Source organism: Equus quagga, chromosome 12 (assembly GCF_021613505.1).
Source record: "Equus quagga isolate Etosha38 chromosome 12, UCLA_HA_Equagga_1.0, whole genome shotgun sequence".
Classification (NCBI taxonomy): Eukaryota; Metazoa; Chordata; class Mammalia; order Perissodactyla; family Equidae; genus Equus; species Equus quagga.
Genome location: NC_060278.1, coordinates 96,619,078 through 96,639,394, shown reverse-complemented (window position 1 = coordinate 96,639,394; position 20,317 = coordinate 96,619,078). Strand labels below are relative to the sequence as shown.

General features: G+C 42.9%; 1 protein-coding gene across 2 annotated transcripts; it reads left to right on the top strand.

Moving 5' to 3' along the window:
* Positions 1-15,659: 15,659 nt before the first annotated feature.
* On the top strand, positions 15,660-17,905 carry LOC124249097 (WAP four-disulfide core domain protein 13-like). 2 transcript variants are annotated; one of them, XM_046679898.1, is made up of 3 exons: positions 15,660-16,051; positions 16,948-17,097; positions 17,482-17,905. In XM_046679898.1, exons 1-3 carry the CDS (start codon positions 15,763-15,765, stop codon positions 17,547-17,549), a joined length of 507 nt encoding a protein of 168 aa, XP_046535854.1. In that variant the 5' UTR covers positions 15,660-15,762; the 3' UTR covers positions 17,550-17,905. The 2 variants fall into 2 exon arrangements, with proteins under 2 accessions (XP_046535854.1, XP_046535855.1); XM_046679899.1 differs by lacking the exon at positions 16,948-17,097.
* The last annotated feature ends 2,412 nt before the right edge of the window (positions 17,906-20,317 follow it).

Below are 20,317 nucleotides of genomic sequence, written 5' to 3'. Positions count from 1 at the left end.
TGGACAGTGCAGTGGAGTCTTCTGCTTGTTGAAAACTTCTGAACAAATATACTTTCAGGGAGAGGGGCAATCACTACCTTCTTACTGTGTAACTCATAACATCAGAATTTTACCCTTCTCTTGGACTCTTTTATTTTCCTTCCTATTTGGTTTCAGGAGAGTAAAGCAACAGATAAAGGATGAGGGGGACAGATGGAGGAGAGTTTGGAATTTTGAATGGTAATTAGGGTTCCTCCGCCTATGCCCCAACTCCCTGATCCCCTCAGCTGCTAGTTGTCAGCAGGCTATTTCATCTTCTTCTGCTTTGTTGTTTTCTCCTTAACACTTACTACCATCTATGTATTTCCATATTATCTTATGTAACTTGCATGTCAGCTCTATGAATGTAAGGACTTTGGTCTGTTTTGTTCACCACTATATTCCAGTGCCTAGAACTTGGAATGTAGTTAGGCATTTAATCAGCACTTATTACATGAATGAACTCCCCCTCCACTCACACAGGCATAAATTCTAGACAGATTAAAATCTTAAGTGTAAAAAAAATGAAAAAATGGAAATGAAGGTGGTTTTCAAACATCTAGAGGAGGAAGGAAATTCTGCACTTAGTACTGATAGCTAACATTTATGAGTGTACGCTATGTTTCAGGCCCTTTGCTTAGTGCTCCATACACATCAGAGTATTTAACCCTCCCAGTAACCCTACGAGATGAATATTGATATTATTTCTATAATGCAGATGAAGAAACTGAGGCTCTGGGAATTACATGATTGGCCTGGTTTCCACAGCTAAAAGTTGGTGGGGTTAGGATTCTAGCTCAAAACTATTTGACTCTGGTGTGTATGTTCTTTCCTCTCTAAAATACTAAACAGCAAACAGTATGATGACAGAAATGACCTTTGTATTGCCTAGAGAAGGACGGGAGGTGGGGAAACATAACCCTAATGTCCTGTTAATGGGAGTCTAACCCACCCCTCAGAGAGAAAAACATGGCACCAATTATCCAAAGCCTGAAATAGAGAACGCATTTTGCCCAGCAATCTTTCTCTACTAACTCATACTACAAAAACAATAATATATGTGCCAAAGCTTTGACTATAAGGAGGTTCATCAGGAGATTTTTATTACAATAAAAAATTGGAAATATTCAAGTCTTCATGATCTGGGGAATGATGTCATATTTACAATTGGATTGTTGGCCTAACTTGTATGATGTGATTGCATATTTTTGCTTCCTCTCGTCTGTATACTTTATTCAGAATGACTAGTTATTTCCTTGCTTCTTCAGGAAAACTTAGATAGGTCCCCACAAATTTTGTGTGACTCTCCAGTCGTAAAACATCTTCTCACCTTGATAATTAAACTGTGTAGGCCCATGTAATTAGCAACAACTCAATAAATTGTTTAGAATAGTGGACTCTTCTTTCCCTCAGAAGCTCCAGTTATGGAAGACGATGTGGTCAACATGTCTCTCTTGGGCTCTTTGTGATTCTCTTCCTCCACCTCCACATGGCTAAAAAAACCCCTTTCTGGTGCCTGGGTAGTAGAGGGAAGAAGGATCAACAAGAGGGAGTAGGAGAGTTCTTACACAATAGATAATATCAGAAGCTGGCATTGTGCTTCTGGTCCTCTTTCATGGGAGATTTCCAGGGTTCATTGGAAACACAAAACAGCATCTGGCCATTTACAAATCACATATTTCCAAACTGCAGCCCACTTGTCTGCCAACTACAGGCCACTTTAGCCAGATTCCCTACCCTTTAGAGTCTTCAGTCATGACTCAAGTATACAGTGTCCCCACAAACTTCTGGGGACACACAGTCAGCTCTGAGTAGCATCCACAAAGCCTTTTCTCTCAACTTGGAATTAGAAAGCAGCATCCTTGCTTCCCCAAACAAAGCTTTTTACTGATAAAATCTCTTTCAAAATCCTTTCTACGACTCCTTCAATTTTGGATTGTCTACATTGGTGAAAGTTTTGAGTCTCCTGGCCATTTCTTGGTCATCATCTTTTCTCAAGTCCTGCTGAGTAGTCCATCTTATAACTCACTCTGCAATCACTCTGGTACTCTCTCTTAGGGTCTTAACTAAAACTTCCATTATATCATCCTATTACATATATTCTTAAATGAAAATTCAGGGCACTTAATGTGTTCTATTTTTACAATTTCATAAAAATAATGACCACAACATAATAAGATACACATATACTGGTTATCTCTGGGTGGTGGAATTATTAATGCTTATCCATTTCCTCTTTGTATTTTTTATTGTTGTTTTACAAATTATACAATCTGAAGATTTATTGCTTTTTAATCAGAAAAAAAGCAATGCATTTTTAAAAGAAACAATTTTGCAAAGGAAGGGGTCTGCAGTGTGAGATGAGGAAGAAGCCTGGGGAAGCCAATGGTTAGCTTGATGTATTGTTAGGTGCCAGAAGGTGAAAAAGAAAAGTAGGAGAAAGAATAACACAGTATTCACTAGCCCTTTTTCTCTCTCTCCTACTCTCTTCTCCTTAATTCCTTGTCTTCCCCTAGCAGCATTGGGAGAAGATCTGTCTTCTGCCAGAACTTAACCCAAACACACATAGAGACTACCATGAAGCCCTGGGTTCGCCTATTCGTCATGCTCAGCTGTTGGGTTGTGATGCTCCTGTCTGTGCTGGGAAGCTTCAGGAACAAACCTCCCTGTAGGCTGTGTGGCAAGGGAGGTGGGTGCTCTGTCCAGACCTGGGATGTCTGGCATAATCCACTCAGGGTCCACATTTTCAGGATTATTCTTTGAAGGATCAGAACGCTCCTTGAAGCAGAGACATCCAGGAAGATTAGGTTGGATGTTCCCAATCTGGCATCCCTTCAGCCTCCCTCTCCCAGCTCTGGAAGCAATAACAGGTATAAGAAAAGGGATTGTAGCTTTTGTCCACATTCCATAAGCTAGCAAGAAATAATATTTTCCAGTGTCAGACCACCCTGGGTAGAGGAAACATCGCCACAGTTTCCCTCTGAGCCCATCTTTTCAGAATTTCTGTGCTTTATCTGAATGAGCTTTTGATGAGTACCAAAAGGGTAATATTTTGACACATTGATTTAGTTTGAAGGGAAGAGTCTTTTAGAACATGAAAAAATGGACAAGACAAATAAGGGGTCTTTATGAGTCAAAATTTGGCGTCATAAGATAAGAAAATGAGGACACTGAAGGGACTGAGAGGGCAAGTTGTGGGCCAGTGAAAGATATGGACTCCAGGGAGAGGCTGAGTGCTTGAGTGGGATCAGCAGGTTCCTATTCTCCCCCGGCTCAGTTTTCCATTTTGCGAATTGGGTATGGAAATTGGAGCCAGAGGATACACAGGCTGTGAAATTTAAAGTTATACGAGAATAGATTTGGTGAGGTGGTATCATAGGTGGGGAGGGTGTCCTAGGTCCTCTCTTCAGAGAGCGTGGAGAAGGTTCAAAGGTCTGCGATGCTGTGGGGACATGTAGAATGATGAAAGGCGTGTCATGCAAGGATCATGTCCTGTGAAAAGACATGGGCTAGAATTCGAGGAAGGGATTTTCTTGAAAGGCAGAGAAATACTTTGTGGCTTGGAGCTCAGGTTCTAGAGCTCAGGGATTGTTAAGCTTTAGAAGGGTTTCTTCTCCAAGTTGTGGGTGGATGGACCCTGCCAACTTCTACCACCTCAGTTCTAGGTGAAAGAAGAGAAAGTGAGCAGTGCTGGGTACAGCCTCCATTAAAGTATTGTGGAAAAAGGTGCACTAAATTGCAGGGATGTTTACGTCCAAATCATACATGTTGCTGGACCTTCTGTGGAAACATCTGCTTGGACAATGAGTGAGTGGTTGGTGGGAAGGTTGGGCCTAGGCATGCTTCCTCACTGCTTCTCACCTTCGTTTGGAAGCTGTGACTTGGAACAGAAGATTGCAGTCACCCAAACCCTGGTCAAAGAAACAGGCAGCTTAAGGCAATGCTCTCCTATCTCCACACACCTAGGCTGCCACTCACTGCAAAATAAACCAAGATACCAACATAGTGGGGCCTCTATTTTTTTCACTCTTATTCAGTTCCCCTAAAACATCACCCATCAATTTGTTCATCCATTCTTTGTCTAAGACCCCAATTGGTGCCTCCTGAGTCTGGCCTCTCCATTGGCCCCTTGTCTCAGTCAGCCCAAGGGGACACCGTCTCTGCCTGTCTGCTCAATTGGCAAATCTCTTGGGAGAAATTACTTAAAAATGAGCAAATCCTGATCTTACAGGAAAAATTCTCATTCCCATTAACTGGGGCCAAGAGTGCTATTAAGTTTGAGGATGGATGTCCCCCAGGGTTCCCTGACTTTTAACCACTTAACTTTTGTTTTCCAGAGAACCCTTTAAATCCATGCTAAATCCACACTAAAATAGCTGGGCCACCACTAGTGTGGGCTGGAGGAGCATGACTCTGGTCTGAGAAGAGCGCTGCCTGGCTCCCTGTGGGGATACTCACCTGCTCCAGGGGAGGAGCTCTCTGTTCTCTCCTTGACCTCTCCACCCTGAGAAGACTCAAGTCTTTGCCAAATAAACCGATACACTGACTTGAGGGCTTTGCATTTTTTTTGTACTCCGTGCCTGTGACTCCATTTCTCTCACAGTTGTTCCCATCCCACCATCAGCACAGACACCCAACTCTGCCTTCCCAGTTAGTCAGGTAGGCCCATGGCTATAGCAAAAATACACAGACTTATAAAAATCTCATGGGGTTAACACAGTACAAGTTTATCTTTATTCACAACACATTTCACTGAGGGAGGTCAGTGAGCAGGCACCCATGCCATGATTCAAGGACCCTGGTTCCTTCCATCTATAGCTCCATCATCTCCCAGAGCCTCCTATGTATCTAGCCAGCATATGAGAAGAAAGGGAGCATGGAGGCTCATACAAAAGGTTTTTAAGGGCTGGGTCTAGAAGTAGAGTTCTTATTTCTACCCACATTCTATTTGCCATAATGTAGTTATATGGTCCCATTTATTTGCAAGAGAGATAAGGAAAGTATCTAGCTGTATGCCCAAGAAGAACATAAAAAGGGATTTGGTGAGCATATGGCAGTCTCTGACCTGTCTACTTATGCCAAGCCAAGCTTCTCAACCAAGACCCAAGACCTTGGCCTCCCTCCATGTCACTCTGTCCAATGGAACAAGCACCCTCCTGGTAAGAATTTAGCATCTCCAGTCATTAGAGAAAGCTTTCCTGCCCTCAGGGTGGGTACTCTGAACTTCCAGAATGATTCCTCCTTCTGCTATCCTCAGTATCCTCTTATTCCTGCCAGGTCAGTTCTGTCTGCCTGGCAGTTTTACCTGGATAACATTACTCATATCCTGAGGTTTCAGGTAATGCAAGGCAGGTTTCCTACTCGTGTAGTTTCCCTAATTATATCTGAATTTCTACCATTTGTCATTAGTATCTTGAAATTTATTTAAAAAATATATCTTCCCCCAGATGAAGAGATTATAGACTACCTACTATGTATCTAGGCTTGTGCCTCTTCCTCGCCCAGAGGACAAGATATTCTCACTTGGATGGATGAGTCAGCGCCTCACACTTACCAACTGGATAGCCCAAGGAAAGGCTTTGGAATGTGATACAGCAAAGACCAGGGCCAGGCAAGGGACTAAGGCCTAACAGAACACTGGCCACTGTCCTAGCGCTCAGAGCAATGAGAAGGGACAATGGCCCAGGGGCTCAGTAAACGTCCCTCAGGAGTGGGACTTTGTACTGACCTTCAGGTATAGGAAGGACTTGGAGCTCTTTTGAGTGAAAGTGGTTATTTCTTCCTGACAAAAAAAGTAAAGAAGAAAAAACGTTAGGAACCCCCACAGGAAGGACTAGGGGAGGAGAGGGTTGTCCTCTGGGGTATCCTTGATATTGTGAGGGAGGAAAAACAATTTCTCCTCTACCCTTCTAGGTTTTGGCTGAGATCATTGCCCCCCACAATAAAAGACAGATTAGCAGGAGAAAAACAAACAGGAGTTTAACAACATTTATTCTTCCTGTGTACGTGGGAGATATCCAGGAAAACTGAGTAACTCCCTGAAATGCCCAAGTCCTCACCTAAGTACCATCTTCAGCTGGAGATAAAAAATGTTGGGGGGCCAGCCCCATGGCCTAGTGGTTAAGTTTGGCATGCTCTGCTCTGACGGCCCAGGTTCATGGCTTCGGTTCCCAGGTGCAGACCTACGTCACTCATCAGCCATGCTGTGGCAGCAACTCACATGTAAAATAGAAGAAGATTGGCACAGACGTTAGCTTTGAGCTAATCTTCCTCAGCAAAAAAAAAAAAAAAAAAGATGTTGGGGGAAGGGGAAGGTCATTTATGGGAGGTTACTCTGAAAGGCACAGTAACAAGGGTAAGGTTGTTATGCAGTTTTAAGTTATTGCCTTCTCCAGTGACAAAGAGTTTCTAGAGATATAGAGTCATCCTTCTCTTCCTGGTACAGAGAAGAGGACACTCTTACAAATGGAGATTTCCCTTATAAATGTAAATGTCTCTTACAAAAGAGTAACTTTTGCTCAGTTTTCAGAACTTCTCCTGTGTCTGCACCTTCTTAAAAATAACCAGGCTAGAATAGTCCTTATGCCAAAGAGGTGTATTTTGGGATGACAAATTCTGCTCCCCTTCAATATCGTTTCTCATTCATGCCTTCATCTGCCAAGTCTGGCTCATGAGAGGTGGAAGGGAGAGATGTTGCTTGGCCAATATTAACAAAAGAATAATTGCCACGGATAAGTGGAAGGGCACCAAAGGGGTCAGTAAAATGTGGACACACAGGGCCCGTGGCCTAGTGGTTAAGTTCAGGGCGCTCCACTTCAGTGGCCCAGGTTTCGTTCCCAGGCATGGACCTATGCTGTGGCGGCAACCCACATACTAAAAAAAAAAAAAGAGGAAGATTGGCACAGATGTTAGATCAGGGCAAATCTTCCTCAGGCAAAAAAAAGAAGGTTGGCAACAGATGTTAGCTCAGGGTGAATCTTCCTCAGCAAAAAAAAAAAAAAAAAAAGAAAAGAAAAAAGAAAAGTGGACACACAGACAGCACTGCCCTTCTGCCAGACACATAGAGACAGAACACAAGGGTTATGGATTGTGTACACTGAGCATCACCTGAGCTTTCATCTGTGCCACCCACTGAAGAAGATATGAAGCCCATATTGTCCTTCCTTGTCATGGTGGTTAATGTTAAGCCTAACCTGAAGGATAGGCTGTGGAGAGAATACCAACATCTTTGTTACTGACACTAAAGTGGTAGTAAATGCTGAGATTATCACCTGTTAGCATAACCCATCACTTTTGCCCAGTGGCACCAAGTGTATATGTCAATGAGTTACCGTAGAAGACACTCTTGGTACTCTCATCAGACACCCATCTTTCAGCTCCTGCTAGTGCTGTGGTTAACGGTGTACACCTGCAACCTTCCCCAGCTAATTCCTCTCAGTTGCTGGGAGTCGCCTCAGCTAGATATGCCTGCCTCTTGGGGTGATGGAGCCTACTACAGGGATACAGAGCCTGACTCCTTTGCCTCCAGGTGGGACAACTCTGTAGAGAGATATACACTCCAGAGCTTTGTCTGAGGCTGAAGGTGGACTTTACCTGAGATCGCATCCTTGCTCAGTCCCTGCCATATTCTGCTTCCCTCACTCCCTTAGACATTTTCGCTGAAGGGCATTACCTTGTGAAGGGCACTCCCTCACACGCACCTGAGATCCTGTCTCAGGTCTGCTTCTAGGAAACCTGATCTAAGACTAGGGTGACCAAGTCATTGTGGTTTGTTGAGATTTTCCTGGTTTTAGCACTAAAAGTCTCACATCCAGGGAACCCCCTCAGTCCTGGGCAAACTGGAATGGTTGGTTGCCCTGCCTAAGACAATTGTCAGGTTTAATTTAGAAAAATGCCCCATACATATACCCCTGAACTCAAACCTATTGGCCTCATTAGTTCCTGAAAGATGTATTTGTGAATAGGGTATTAAGACTATATTTCAGTTGGATTGTGACTGGTTAATGCAATGGGCTTCTTTCTCCTGACATGGAACAATTCTGGGTGTAGAGTGATCCTAAGACCCTTAAAATTGGCATCAGTGTATGAGATAAATAGCTTGATGCCTAAAATAGCAAATTCTAGAAAAGGAGCTTTAAACAAAATGGTTACTGAAGTCCAATCAGCCTGTCCACACTACCTCCCTCCCCCAACAAATTCCAAGGAGCTCAAGAGGGCATGAAATCAAAACCAATTTTGTTCCCTAAAATGCCCTTGTGTAAGGCCTGATAACATTGGATCAATTCACTGAAGCACTTGATAAGCATGGAGAAATCTTAGTCAAGTCTTGCTTATTAGCTTTGAATTTCCAGATATCTTCAAAGTTGATGGACAAGGTCAGGCAGGAAGAAAGAGCTTTCTGCAGGATCTATCCTTATCTCTTGCTGCAATAATATATGCCTACGATAGTTTATTGGGACCTATCAGATTTGACATTAAATGACAGACAGCTTCAAATGCACATACTCAGACAAATGACAATCCAGCAGCGTGAGGAAACATTCCTTGTCTTCCTCCATAGTCCTGCCTAAAGCAATTATATTTTCAAGATGAAAGAGTTCATCTGATTCACCCACCTCTCTTTTTCTTTCCATCAGCCACTGATAGTTGGCTGGGGCCCCAGGTAAGCAATTGCTTAAATCTTGAGTTTTGACTTTTTTTTTCTTATTTAAAGACATCTGTTTTTCCTCCCTTTGAACATTTGAAGGGATTTTATCCAGTTCATCTGATGCATTCCGAAGAGGCAGCCAGTTTTAGGGGGACAGTTAGTTCCTTGACAATCAGAACATCAGAACTGTACACTTTTGGTTACTTCTTCTAGTTCCCTTTCTACTTGGGACAGAAATAGGAGGATACTGGTAGTAAGGTGGTAGAGCCAAAGAATGCACACCCAACTTCATCAGCTCATCTTACGCATCCTGTAAGCAGTTACTTTTCTTCCGTGGGGACTCCTAATGTTCTCCAGCCTCCTGCTCCAGTGTGTCTGAGCTGTGCTCCCGGCCCATGATGCAGTGTCAGTGAGGATTGCCCTTCACCATCATAGCAGTATTTCACCTTCTCCCAGATTAGAGATCCTGTTTCCTAGATCCCACCTCTCCCTCATTCTTAACAACCTCATTTTGGTAATACACACCCTACAGGAGCATCTTGAGAGAGGTTACCTGAGAAATAAATAAGCAAATAAATAAATAAAAATTTTGAGACTTCTCATGCCTTCATTCTCCCCTTACATTTAACATAGAGTTTGGCTGATATATCAGTTTGGATTAGTTTTGACTACATATAACAACAGCAGCAAAGAAAATAGTGGCTTAAATAAGAGGTTAATTTTTTTCCAAGCATGAGATTCAGGATTCCAGAACAAGTATGAAGACAAAGCTGTGGAAGATCAAGGCCCCTTCACCTTTCTGCTCCACTGTCCTTGGTATGGGGCTTCCATTTTCAGGGATACCTCACGACCTACAAGGACTAAGAAAGATATTAGATAGTCCCCTCACCCAGGTATAAACTTCAAGACAGGTTAAAAAGTTAAATCAAAGTAAGAAAATTCAAACCATAGCAAAACTAGAGGAAAATGGAACAGACTATTCCTTAAAACTGGAGGAGGAAAGACTCTGTGGTGTTAATAATAAAAATGACATTGTAGTGTAGCATTTCCGGAATATTAATCCAGTTATTTTTTTTCATTCTCTGCAATTCCTTTTTTTCATCAAGCCCTTTCCCCCATGAAACTAGGACATGGGGCTGAGGTTTATTTCCCCAGGAAAAAGGGATCACAAAACAAACCAGTGAGAGCAGAGTCACGTTCATGGGTTCGAGGTTTTGAACGCTATTACTGGTACTTGAGAGAGAAAAGTTGTTTTTCGGTTTTTGTCTTGTGTTTGAAATGACAAAGACTTGGCTTTGACTGTCAAGTGTATGGAGTTTATACAATAACCTTAGAGTTAGGAATAAAGCTAAATAACTAAAGAACAGTTTTTGTGTACTGCAAAAGTTACAAACATCTCACCAGTTGGTGGGAGGCAGAACACTGGAGTGGATTAGGATAGAAACAGAAACATCTAGATATGTTTGGAAATTCCAAAACAGAAAGCAGACCTCCAGTTAAATAGGATATTTGAATATGAACATATTTGTTTTCTATTGCTGCTGGAACAAATCACCATAAATTTAGTAGCTTAAACAACACAAATTATTATTTTACACTTCTGTAGGTCAGGAGTGAGACACCGGTCTCATCAGATTAAAAAAAACGTCAGCAGGGCTGCTTCAGAATTCAGCTCCTTGAAGTTACATGACAGATCTCCATTTCTTTGCAGGCTGTCAGCTGCAGGCTGTTTTCAGCTTTTGGAACCCACTCAAATTCCTTGGCTAGTGGCTCTGTCCCTCCATCTTCAGAGCCAACAATGGCGAATTGATGGATTTCTTTAGTAATATGTTTGATTTCTTTCCTCTTACTTACTTGTTTATTTATTATAGGTTTCTGGTTTCTGATTACCCTGAGGTTCACATATAATATTCTACGTACATAGCAATCTATATGGAATTGACAGTCTCTTTAGTGAGACTTCTTTCTAAAAGCTCTTCTCTTTTACTCCCCTCCTCCCACATTTTATGTTTTTGAAATCATATCTTATCTCTTATTTTGTATATGTCTATCCATTACCCTCTTATCATTGAAATATGTAATTTTAGTACTTTTGTCTTTTAACCTTCATAATATCTTCATAGGTAGTTGATCTACTACCTTTACTGTATTTTTGCCTTTACCACTGGTTGTATTGCCTGTTTGGGTTTTTTTTTTTTTTTTGGATAATTTTCTTATCCTTATTTGTGGTCTTCTCTTTCCCACTTAAATAAGTCCCTTCAGCATTTCTTGTAGAACTGATTTCTCCATGATAAACTCCTTGAATTTTTGCTTGTCTAGGAAACTCTTTATCTCTCTTTCCATTCTGAATGATAACCTTGATGGATAGAGTATTCTTGGCTGTAGGATTTTTCCTTTTAGCACTTTAAATACGTCATTCCATTCTCTTCTCACCTGTAGGGTTTCAGCTGAGAAGTCAGCTGATAGCCTTATGGGCTTTGCTTTGTGTGTCACTTGCCTTTCTCTTGCAGCTTTTAGGGTTCTCTCTTTATCTTTAATTTTGGACATTTTAATTATAATGTGTCTTGGTGTGGGCCTCTTTGGGTTTACCTTGTTTGGTGCTTTTTGTGCTTCCTGTATTTGGATGTCTGTTTCCTTCCTTAGGTTCGGAAAGTTTTCAGCTATTATTTCTTCAAACAGATTCTCTGCCCCTTTGTCTCTCTCTTCTCTTTCTGGGACACCTATGATACAAATGTTAGTGCACTTGATATTGTCCCAGAGGTCCCTTAGACTGTCCTAATTCTTTTTAATTCTTTTTTCTTTTATCTGTTCAGCTTGGTAATTTCTTCTAGTCTTTCGCCCAGCTTGCTGATCCATTCTTCTGTATCATCTACTCTGCTATTGAGTCCCTCTAGTGAATGTTTCATTTCCAGTATTTTATTCTTCATTTCTGATTGGTTCTTTTTTATATTTTCCAATTTTTTGTTGACATTCTCACTGTGTTCATCTAGTCTTCTCCCAAGATCAGTGAGCATCCTTATGAGTTTTTGTTTGAACTCTTTGTCAGGTAGATTGCTTATTTCTGTTTCATTTAGTTCTTTTTCTGGATTTTGTCCTGTTCCCTTGCTTGGAATACATTCCTTTGCCTCCTCATTATGCCTCTTTCTCTACTTATATCTATGTACTAGGTGAGTCAGCTATGTCTCCTGAGCTTAGAGAAGTGGCCTTATGTAAGAGATGCCTTTTGCGGCCCAGCAGTGTGCTTCCCTCTCATCACTAGTCCAAATGTTCCAGGAGTGACCCCTGTGTGGGTTACTTGTGTCCTTCTGCTGTGGCAGGGTTGCTCTTACTACAGGAGCCCAGGGAGTCTAGGCTTTCCCTCCCTGGCTGGCTGTTTGTAAATCAGGTTTGAGGAGCCCCAGCACCGTTGGCTACAAGGTCTAATAGCACACTCCTGTTGTATCTTTCCCATTAAATGAGTAAGCACCCAGTGTAGCTGGTTGCTAGGTCCAGTGGCTTACAATTACTGTAGGCCTCTGGCCTGCAAGCTGTTGTCAGATCTCTTAGGATTGCAGCCGAGTGGGGCTGGCCCCAGGCACAGGATCACCCAATTGTTTCAGGCTTTGGAAGGTGGGGCCAATACCTTTTGTGACTGTTTAAGAAGCACAGGTATTCTGCCACTGATAAGCCCCACCCCCCACAGGTCCACACACACCATCAACATTTGTCCTGGCCCATGCACACTTCCTGACCCCCTGGAGCATACCCAGTCACCCCAATGCAGAGGTCTCCACCTCTCCACCACCCCCCCCAACAGTTAACCTGGTCCTCACACAGGCCCTGCCCCACAGAGGTGGACAAACTTGCTTGCCTGTAGAGGATCCAGGTACCCAGTCTATTCAGGCTGAAAATTTGCCTGAGGGCTTGCTGTTGGGTGGGGTCAGTCCCTAGGGCAGGCTGCCTGCCCTAGCTGAACTGGATTAAATCTGCACTCTAGTGGGTGTGGCAGACCCCTGGGCTAACAGGCCAGGGGAAGAACTCCAATGGCATCTCCCAGCATCTGTGTCAGCAAGCCTGTACTAGGTCACAACAAGGGCCACCACCAATGTCTCTGTCTCTGGAGAGGTCTCACCTCTCAACAAGATGCACCCAGAGACTACCAGGTGAGTCTCTTTTCACTAAAGGACTGTGCACCTTTCTTTCTGGTGATTTTAGGTTGCTCTCTGAGATGGGTGAATTTTTGCCTGGGTCCTTTAAGAGCTGGCTTTATTCCACTTATGTGGATAGCTTTTCTGGGGGTATTCCCCATTGTAGTTAGTAGACAGTGACGCCAGATAGTATGACACTAGTCTCAGTTGTGCTGAGTCTGAAGGGTGCTTACTGCAATAATATGCCCCTGCTAAGGTCCCCACTTCTCTACAGAGGGCTGCATACCTTAGGGTGGCTCCTGCCTGGCTCGCTGTGAAGCTCTGTTCCTGGCGAAGATGGTTTTTTTCTCTCCAGAAGGAATTTCTGCCTCTTCTGCCTCAGTCAGAACTGACCCTTGTTGTGGGGGTTCTTTTTATCCAGTTTTCAGTTCTTTCTCTGGGGTAATTTTTCCAAGAAGAGTTTTCAGCTTGTGTTTGTGGGAGTTGTCAGTTGTGTTTGTGGGAGGAGGTGAGTTCAGAGTTCACCTATGCTGCCATCTTGACAAGATCTCTCCAATGGCAAGTTGAGTCTTTCTCACACTTTGACTCTCGCCTCCTGTCTCATCTCTCTAACACACTTCAGCTAGGAAAGGTTCCCCGCTTTGAAGGACTCATGATTACATTGGGCCCACCTGTTTCCCCAGCTCAAGGCCCCTACCCTTAATCACACCTGCAAATCCCCTTTACCATGTAAGGTGATGTAGTCACAGGTTCCAGGGGTGAGGACATGAGCATCTTTAGAGAGGGCCATTATTCTGCCTACTAAAATGTGTTTATCTCTGCTTGCAAATAAACCTCACTAAAATGATTTGATAAGAAACATTAAGACACAAGGTCAAAGAGAACAGGAGAGGAAACATAGTAAATAAGCAATTTCAAGAAATTGAAAACTGGAAAGCAATAGATAAATTAGTAAGTATCTTACTAAACTGGAAGAGGTAAAACCAAACTGCCTGGAGAATATGTCTGTATTGTATTGAGTCTTGAGTAGGGCTAGGGTGAGGACTGGAAAGGCAGCTGAATTAAGCCAAAGAAGCACAAAAAGTCTCAGTAACTGAAGGCACTAAGTGTCTCTGAAGATGGGAATGTGGATGTTGTTGAGAACTTGTTAAATGAGCAGTTGAACTTTGCTTTTATTGATTTCTTTATGTTATATATGTGAATTAAGCAATTTTTCACAGTCCTTCAATCCCTCGAAACTATTCCAGAGTCTTTGAAATTCAACTTCTTCACAGAACTGTCTCCTTCCTCCATTGCATTCTTCTTGAGATATTTGAAGATGGTCAACACCATCTGCTGTATCAACCTGGTGCTCGATCCCCTCCCACAGTGATTGTGGTTATCAATCTATATACATATTGTCTCTAGCATTCAAAAATGTTATGTCATGCTCCAGTGACTTAAGTAGAGCCTTAAGAACTTTCATAATTTATTTTCTTGTGCATAGAAGAATCATGCACAAGACATGGAAACATGTATGTGGCAAAGCTTATATCTTTTATGAGTTCATCATTCTCAATATGCTGAATACTTACGATTTTTCTTCTAATATTATATGCTTTTCTAGTCCTCTTTGGCTCGTGCACTTTATTCACAAGGTTTTAATTTTCACAGAAGATATTTGTACTTAGTAATGTGAGGGAGATGATACCAACAATACACAATATGTTTAAACAATGTGAGCATGAAACAAACTGAATGACGACTCAGTGACTATACATCCTCTTGCCTGGATTCACAGGTAACTTAAATGTTTTTGCCTGCACAGTTCCCTAGCATATTTTTTGAAAAATCTGAATCGAGGTGATGCAGGTAAAGTCAAACTCTTTCTCTTAACCTCTCAAATGCATCAAAACTTGTATTTTTTTTGTTCCAACAAAGTGATGGAACTTCTCTGTTGGACTTCAGGTCTTCCACAAAGGGTCTCTCATCTGTGAGTGATCGTCTAAATGAGTGTTTTCCAGTGGCTCCTGGACTGTGGCCAAGTGGGGCTAGAGCCAGTTCACAGGCCACTTCAGGGTCCTATGCCGGGACCGAGGTCTGTATGCCTATTACCCAACCCCTGGGTGAAACTCCTCCCAGGATCCCTTGGTGTAGGGTGCTGGACCCCACAGCTCCCAGAAAGGTGCTTTTCTTCTTGGGTGGATGCCAGATTGTTGTTGTGGAGGGATGGGGGGGGTGAATTCCAGCAGGGGCGTCTTGTTCAGCTATCTTGCTGATGTCACTCCTGAAAATCACTTTAATGAAACTGAGTGATATAAAGTTGATATATCTATAGAAAATTTAAATTAAGTATGCTTAAAAAATGGAATATGCTGGTATCATTTAGGAGCTAATTATTGTGAAACACAGAAAACTTTGGGGAAATTTAGACTTAGAAAAAGTTGTTCCACTTCAATTTTTGTGGTCAATTTTTAAAAGTCTCTGATGATTTTCAAATTTCAATTTACTTATATTTACTGATATTCTTAAGTCGCTTTAAAAATGCAGTAAAATAGGGGGCAACCCGGTGGCGTAGTGGTTAAGTTCAGGCTCTCCACTTTGGCAGGCCACCCCCCAACCCCCGGACCTATGCACCACTTACAAAGCCATGTCGTGGCAGGTGTCCCACATATAAGATAGAGGAAGATGCGCACAGACGTTAGGTCAGGGCTAATCTTCCTCAAAACAAAAACAAAACCCAGAAAAATGCTTATATAATAAATGTGTATATATATTTTTTATTGGGGAGTTTAAAGGTATCTTTCATGACAAATAAATGATACTGGTATCTATCTAGGTGTGGATAGCTGATAATACCTTATTAAATTTCTTTGTACTTTTCTGTTTTTCAAATTTCTAAAAGAAAAAATTTTAAAATTACAGAGAATTCGTTTCTGCAATGAGAGGAATATAAAGTATAAGAGAAGGAAAGTATCTCATGAGGCACCAATGCCCAGCCAAGGAGTGGTGGACAGAGAAGGGGAGGAAGCAGAACTGGATGGGGTAGTTAGAGAGCAGTCACGTGTTCTCCTGGCTCCGCACCCTGAAACTCTTCTCTTCCCCCAGCTGAACCTGGTGAAATCCTGGGGCTCCTCCCAAGTTTATGCTCAGACACCCAGAGACAACATCATGAAGTGGTTGGTTCTCCAGCTGCTGACACTCTACTGCTTGGGGATCCTGCCAGCGTCAGGAAACTGGAAGGAAAGAATTGATTCTTTAGTTGAATTTCCAATTTACAGTAGGTATTCTGGCTGGGCTTCAAGGCGAAGTTGGGTAGAAAACAAAAGGATCTTTCCTAGTCCAATTGCAGGGAGGAACCAGGGGCTGGCAGATATAAAAGCATTGGCTCCTTTTTTAAGCCAGGATACTCAAGGAAAGCTGAATGTTTAGTTCTGAAACTTGAGGGTCTCCTGACACTACAGGTAACAGAACGTTTTATGTGTGTTGTGGGGGCTGTAGTGGCCACATGGTGTTTTTGTCCAGGAGGACATTTGCGGTTGAAAGCTTCACAGGGTTCAGAGCCAGTGTGGAGGGTGCCTAGCTTGAGCTAGCAGGAATTTATGTCCTCAGTTAGGAGTTCCAAGGATGAGCACCAAACTGGAAAAAGCCTATTAATTATTTCTTGAAATACGCCCTTTGTTTAGGGACTTGAGTATTTCAGAACATCGGGCATGGGGAGGAGAAATAAAATGCATGCTTGGTGAAGACAAGTTTGGAACCAGTGGGGTAAAAATTGAAATCAGCAGAATTTAAGTGGGTTCCATCGTGTAATATTTAGCACTCTGGACTCTGAAATCAGCAGAATTGAGGGCAGAGTAGTGGGTTAATAACTAGTGATAAAGGTTTCCAGGGGGAAGAGCGAGGTTTGGAGGGCCATCTCAGCCAGGGGCAGAGCAGTGGAGGTGCAAGGCAGTTTCTTTCCCTGCTCTGTGACTCAGTTCCTCCCACCCTGTGAAACAGGAGTGGGAGACTAGAAGGTGTCTTGGCACCCTTTGTTCTGAGAATTGGGTTTCAGGACTCAGGTTCTGTGAGTTTAAATTCCATGGGAGTACCTTCAGGGTAGGTGGGTTGGTTAGAGGGTGGGAGCTGGATCTTGACTCCAGGAACCAAAAAGGCCACCATATTCCTTCTCAGTTTTTCCAAAGCTGAAATTGAAACCCTGCCCAAAGATTCCCACAGACGAGCATTGTGTCACCAATTGTCAGTTACACTCGGAATGTCAAATTGGTCATCGTTGCTGCAGGGCCTTCTGTGGAAATGTCTGCATGCTTCTCAAAGAAACTGGTAGGATCTAAGAAACACCTTTCCCTTGGCATTTGGTTCTCAAAGACTATGGCCTCCCAAACTGTGGGCAGACAGGCAGCAGGAGACTATGCCTCCTCAGTCCCAGTATCCAATCCAGCCTGGGGACCCCTGCCTCTTCACCCAAACCTCGGAGCCCCCACTCTCCACTTGCAGGCTTAACTGATTTATCCAAACTCTAGGAGGTCTGACATTTAAGTCTCTTTGCTCATTGGACTTAAAATATCCTAAGAGAAGCCTTGAGTGGATATCTCCTAAACAACAGAAAACATCCTCCTCCAGGGTTTGGACGGATCTGTTACACTTAAAGAAATGTGCTTCTCTAGACTGTGCGGCTACTGGATACCTACCCCTTCTCTCTTCCAGGAAGCAGCAGTAGGAACAATAAAATCAGCAACATGGTGTCCACTGTTGAGCCCTTGAACCGCCAGTGAGAGTTGGAGAATACCTGGGAGGCCTTGGAAGAATGCTACATGACCTTCAGTAGAATCGTCTTCTTGCCCCAGCTGTGGATAGGGGAGTGGACCCAGCCAATGTCTCTCCTACCTGCCAACTCTCTTCCCTGAACTATTATATTTTCAGGCTCAATTCCTTGACAAATAAGCTGTGACAGTAACCTAGAACCTCTGTTTCTTCTTCTATAGTCCCAGTTCCATTCGCTGTCCCTAATCTTTTACCTAACCCCCCAATGCCTGCCTCCAGTTTGGATCTCCTTGCCTTCTCACCCTTTAGAGGCTTGATCTCCTTAGCAGAACTCCTGAACTCTACTCTTTGTTCATGGACTAATATAGCTGGGGAAAACTGCTAATGTGTGGGATGTTTTTATGGCTACAGAAAACCTTGTCCCTCTGAGATTCGCACAACTTGATGCAGCCTTTCGCCCATTATTTCAGGCCTGTGATTCTAGTAGTTCCCCAAAAGCTTCCTCTCCTTTTAACTAATCCATGGAGGTATAATCTTCCCTGAAGGTGACGGCACCAATCGTCTAGAATCGAAAGGAAATGCCATTGGCCTCCCTAAGTTCTCTTCCCAGACAATGCCTAATTTGTTACCATTCTTTATTCAATCATTTGCGGTCTACAGGGATTTCAAATGTAAGTACTCCTAGAAAGAAAAAGCATCCTTCAGAGAACTTACCACGTGCCCAGGCTTGTGGCAAGGGCCACTCCATGTGAGTAGAGGTGTCACTAACTCTATCTGTTGGCATATAGCTCAAGGAAGAGTTAAGTCTTATGATCCAGACAAGTAGAAACCAGGATGGGGCATGACAAGAAGGGACCAATGGGACATACAGGCAGTGCGTTAAAGTATAGAAGACAGGGGTTGCTATGTGTTGTGGTATCAGGCTTCCTGGAAGAAGAGATGATTGGTCCTACCTTGAGGGATGGAGAGGAAGTGTATAGCTCAGAGTGACAGTTATTTTCCTCCTTGACAGGATTAAATATAGAATTGGGAGCAGAGGGGAGGAAAGGGAACTTGAAGGAAATGAAAAGTTGACACCTTATCTTCCCCCTGCCCCTAACAACAACAGATGAAGTTGCAAACAAGCTTGGATCAGGAATTTGCTATTAAGCTCTAGGTCCGTGGCATGTTATAGTTTGCCTTTTCTGATTTTCCTTTCTGGTCTCTGTTATACCCACAAAACCTGTAGGCACAGGTATCGTTTGCTAAAATTAGCAAGGAGAACCAATAGGGAAGACTGTTCACAGGCTGAACCCACCTGAGTTCACTCAGTAAGTTGAAGACAAACGGATACACAGACTTCATTCTCCAAACACCTCTGTACTTGAGTCTCCTGAAACACATCTATGTCAGAGGCCAGAGATGTGCTTGAAGTAGGGGTTCCAGTGGGGAATAGGGTTGGGGAGGGGCACTGTCCAGAGACAGCGTTAACTGAGATGGGCAAAGGAGGACAGATCCTTAGTGTTCTCCTGGATGAGCAAGGGGTGATTGCCTTAGGACAAAACCAATGAACTGTTTCCTGCTGAGCAATTAGAAATGAGAAGCAGTTGAGAAAAAACTCTGGAGCCACCTGGCAGATAGGACATTGTCCTTCACCCCCAGGTACACCAAGGAACACTCTGAGCCTTTGCAGTTGGTTGCCTTGCTTCAAAGCCTAGAGCTAACCCACTCTGGAAGCTGCAGAAGTGGGAGGTGACTGGTATCCAAAGGTGTGGACTGGGAGTCCTCCAGGGGGGTCTCATTCTAGCTTTACTGGAAGGATCGGTCCCAAGTAAACTGGCCTGCCATTGTCAGAAGCGCGGCTGACCAGCAGACGATTTTAACACACTTCTCTCAGTAACTGATAGAATAATACAAAAAAAAAAAAAACTTAGCAAGGCTACAGAAGATTTGAACAACTGTGAATAAATAAAAAAGTAACCAATCAACTTATCTGGAAACGAATTCAGAATTACTGTGGAATATACATTCTTTTCCAGAGCACGTGGGACATTTAAAAAATGTCTCAACAAATGTCAATAAATTGAAATCAAACTGACCACTGTGGAAATAAGCTAGAAGTAAATAAAATAGCTAGAAAAATTTTCCATTAATTAAAAATTAAGCAAAACAATTCTAAGGAACCATGATCAAAATGAAATCACAATAGGAAACAGAAAATATTTTTAACTGATAAATGAAAATCTGGCATACCAAAACATGTGGATACAGAGTGATGCCAACAAAATGGCGACATAGGAGACCCCAACCTCTGTCCTCCAACAAATATCAACAATTAGACAGCTATCTAGGAGCAAAAACAGCTCCGGGAGAGTCTAGAGTCCATTTAAGCAACACACTGGAACAAAACCCCTGAGAATAACCCCATGAGAAGGAAGAACAGCTACATTTTGCCTGCATCACTCTATCCCCTAGGCCAGCATTGCTCAGCACCAAGAGGAAACCTCCCAGTTAGAAAGAATTCCTTTCACTAGGAAAGGAAGAGCGGGAGGAGGGGACAAGTTCTCAGCCTTTTGGGGTTTCTGTTTCACCCCACCCAAACCAGCAAAACTGAGAAATAGACACAGGTAGGAAAAAGGAAGAAAACCAGGGCCTACCGGTAGCAGCCACACAGTAGGAGTGATTGTGATACACAGTAGGAGTGATTGTGATAAACAGTGAACTTCTCTGCAGACAAACCCAGCAGATTCCACCACTGAAGAAACTAATGGCCACCATAGCCACCACAGACCCCTGAAGA

Coding starts and splice junctions, on each gene's coding strand:
- LOC124249097 (XM_046679898.1), top strand. CDS start 15,763: ATGCCCAGCCAAGGAGTGGTGGACAGAGAAGGGGAGGAAGCAGAACTG. Junction 16,052..16,947: donor AGTTGAATTTCCAATTTACA/GTAGGTATTCTG, acceptor ATTCCTTCTCAG/TTTTTCCAAAGCTGAAATTG. Junction 17,098..17,481: donor CATGCTTCTCAAAGAAACTG/GTAGGATCTAAG, acceptor TCTCTCTTCCAG/GAAGCAGCAGTAGGAACAAT.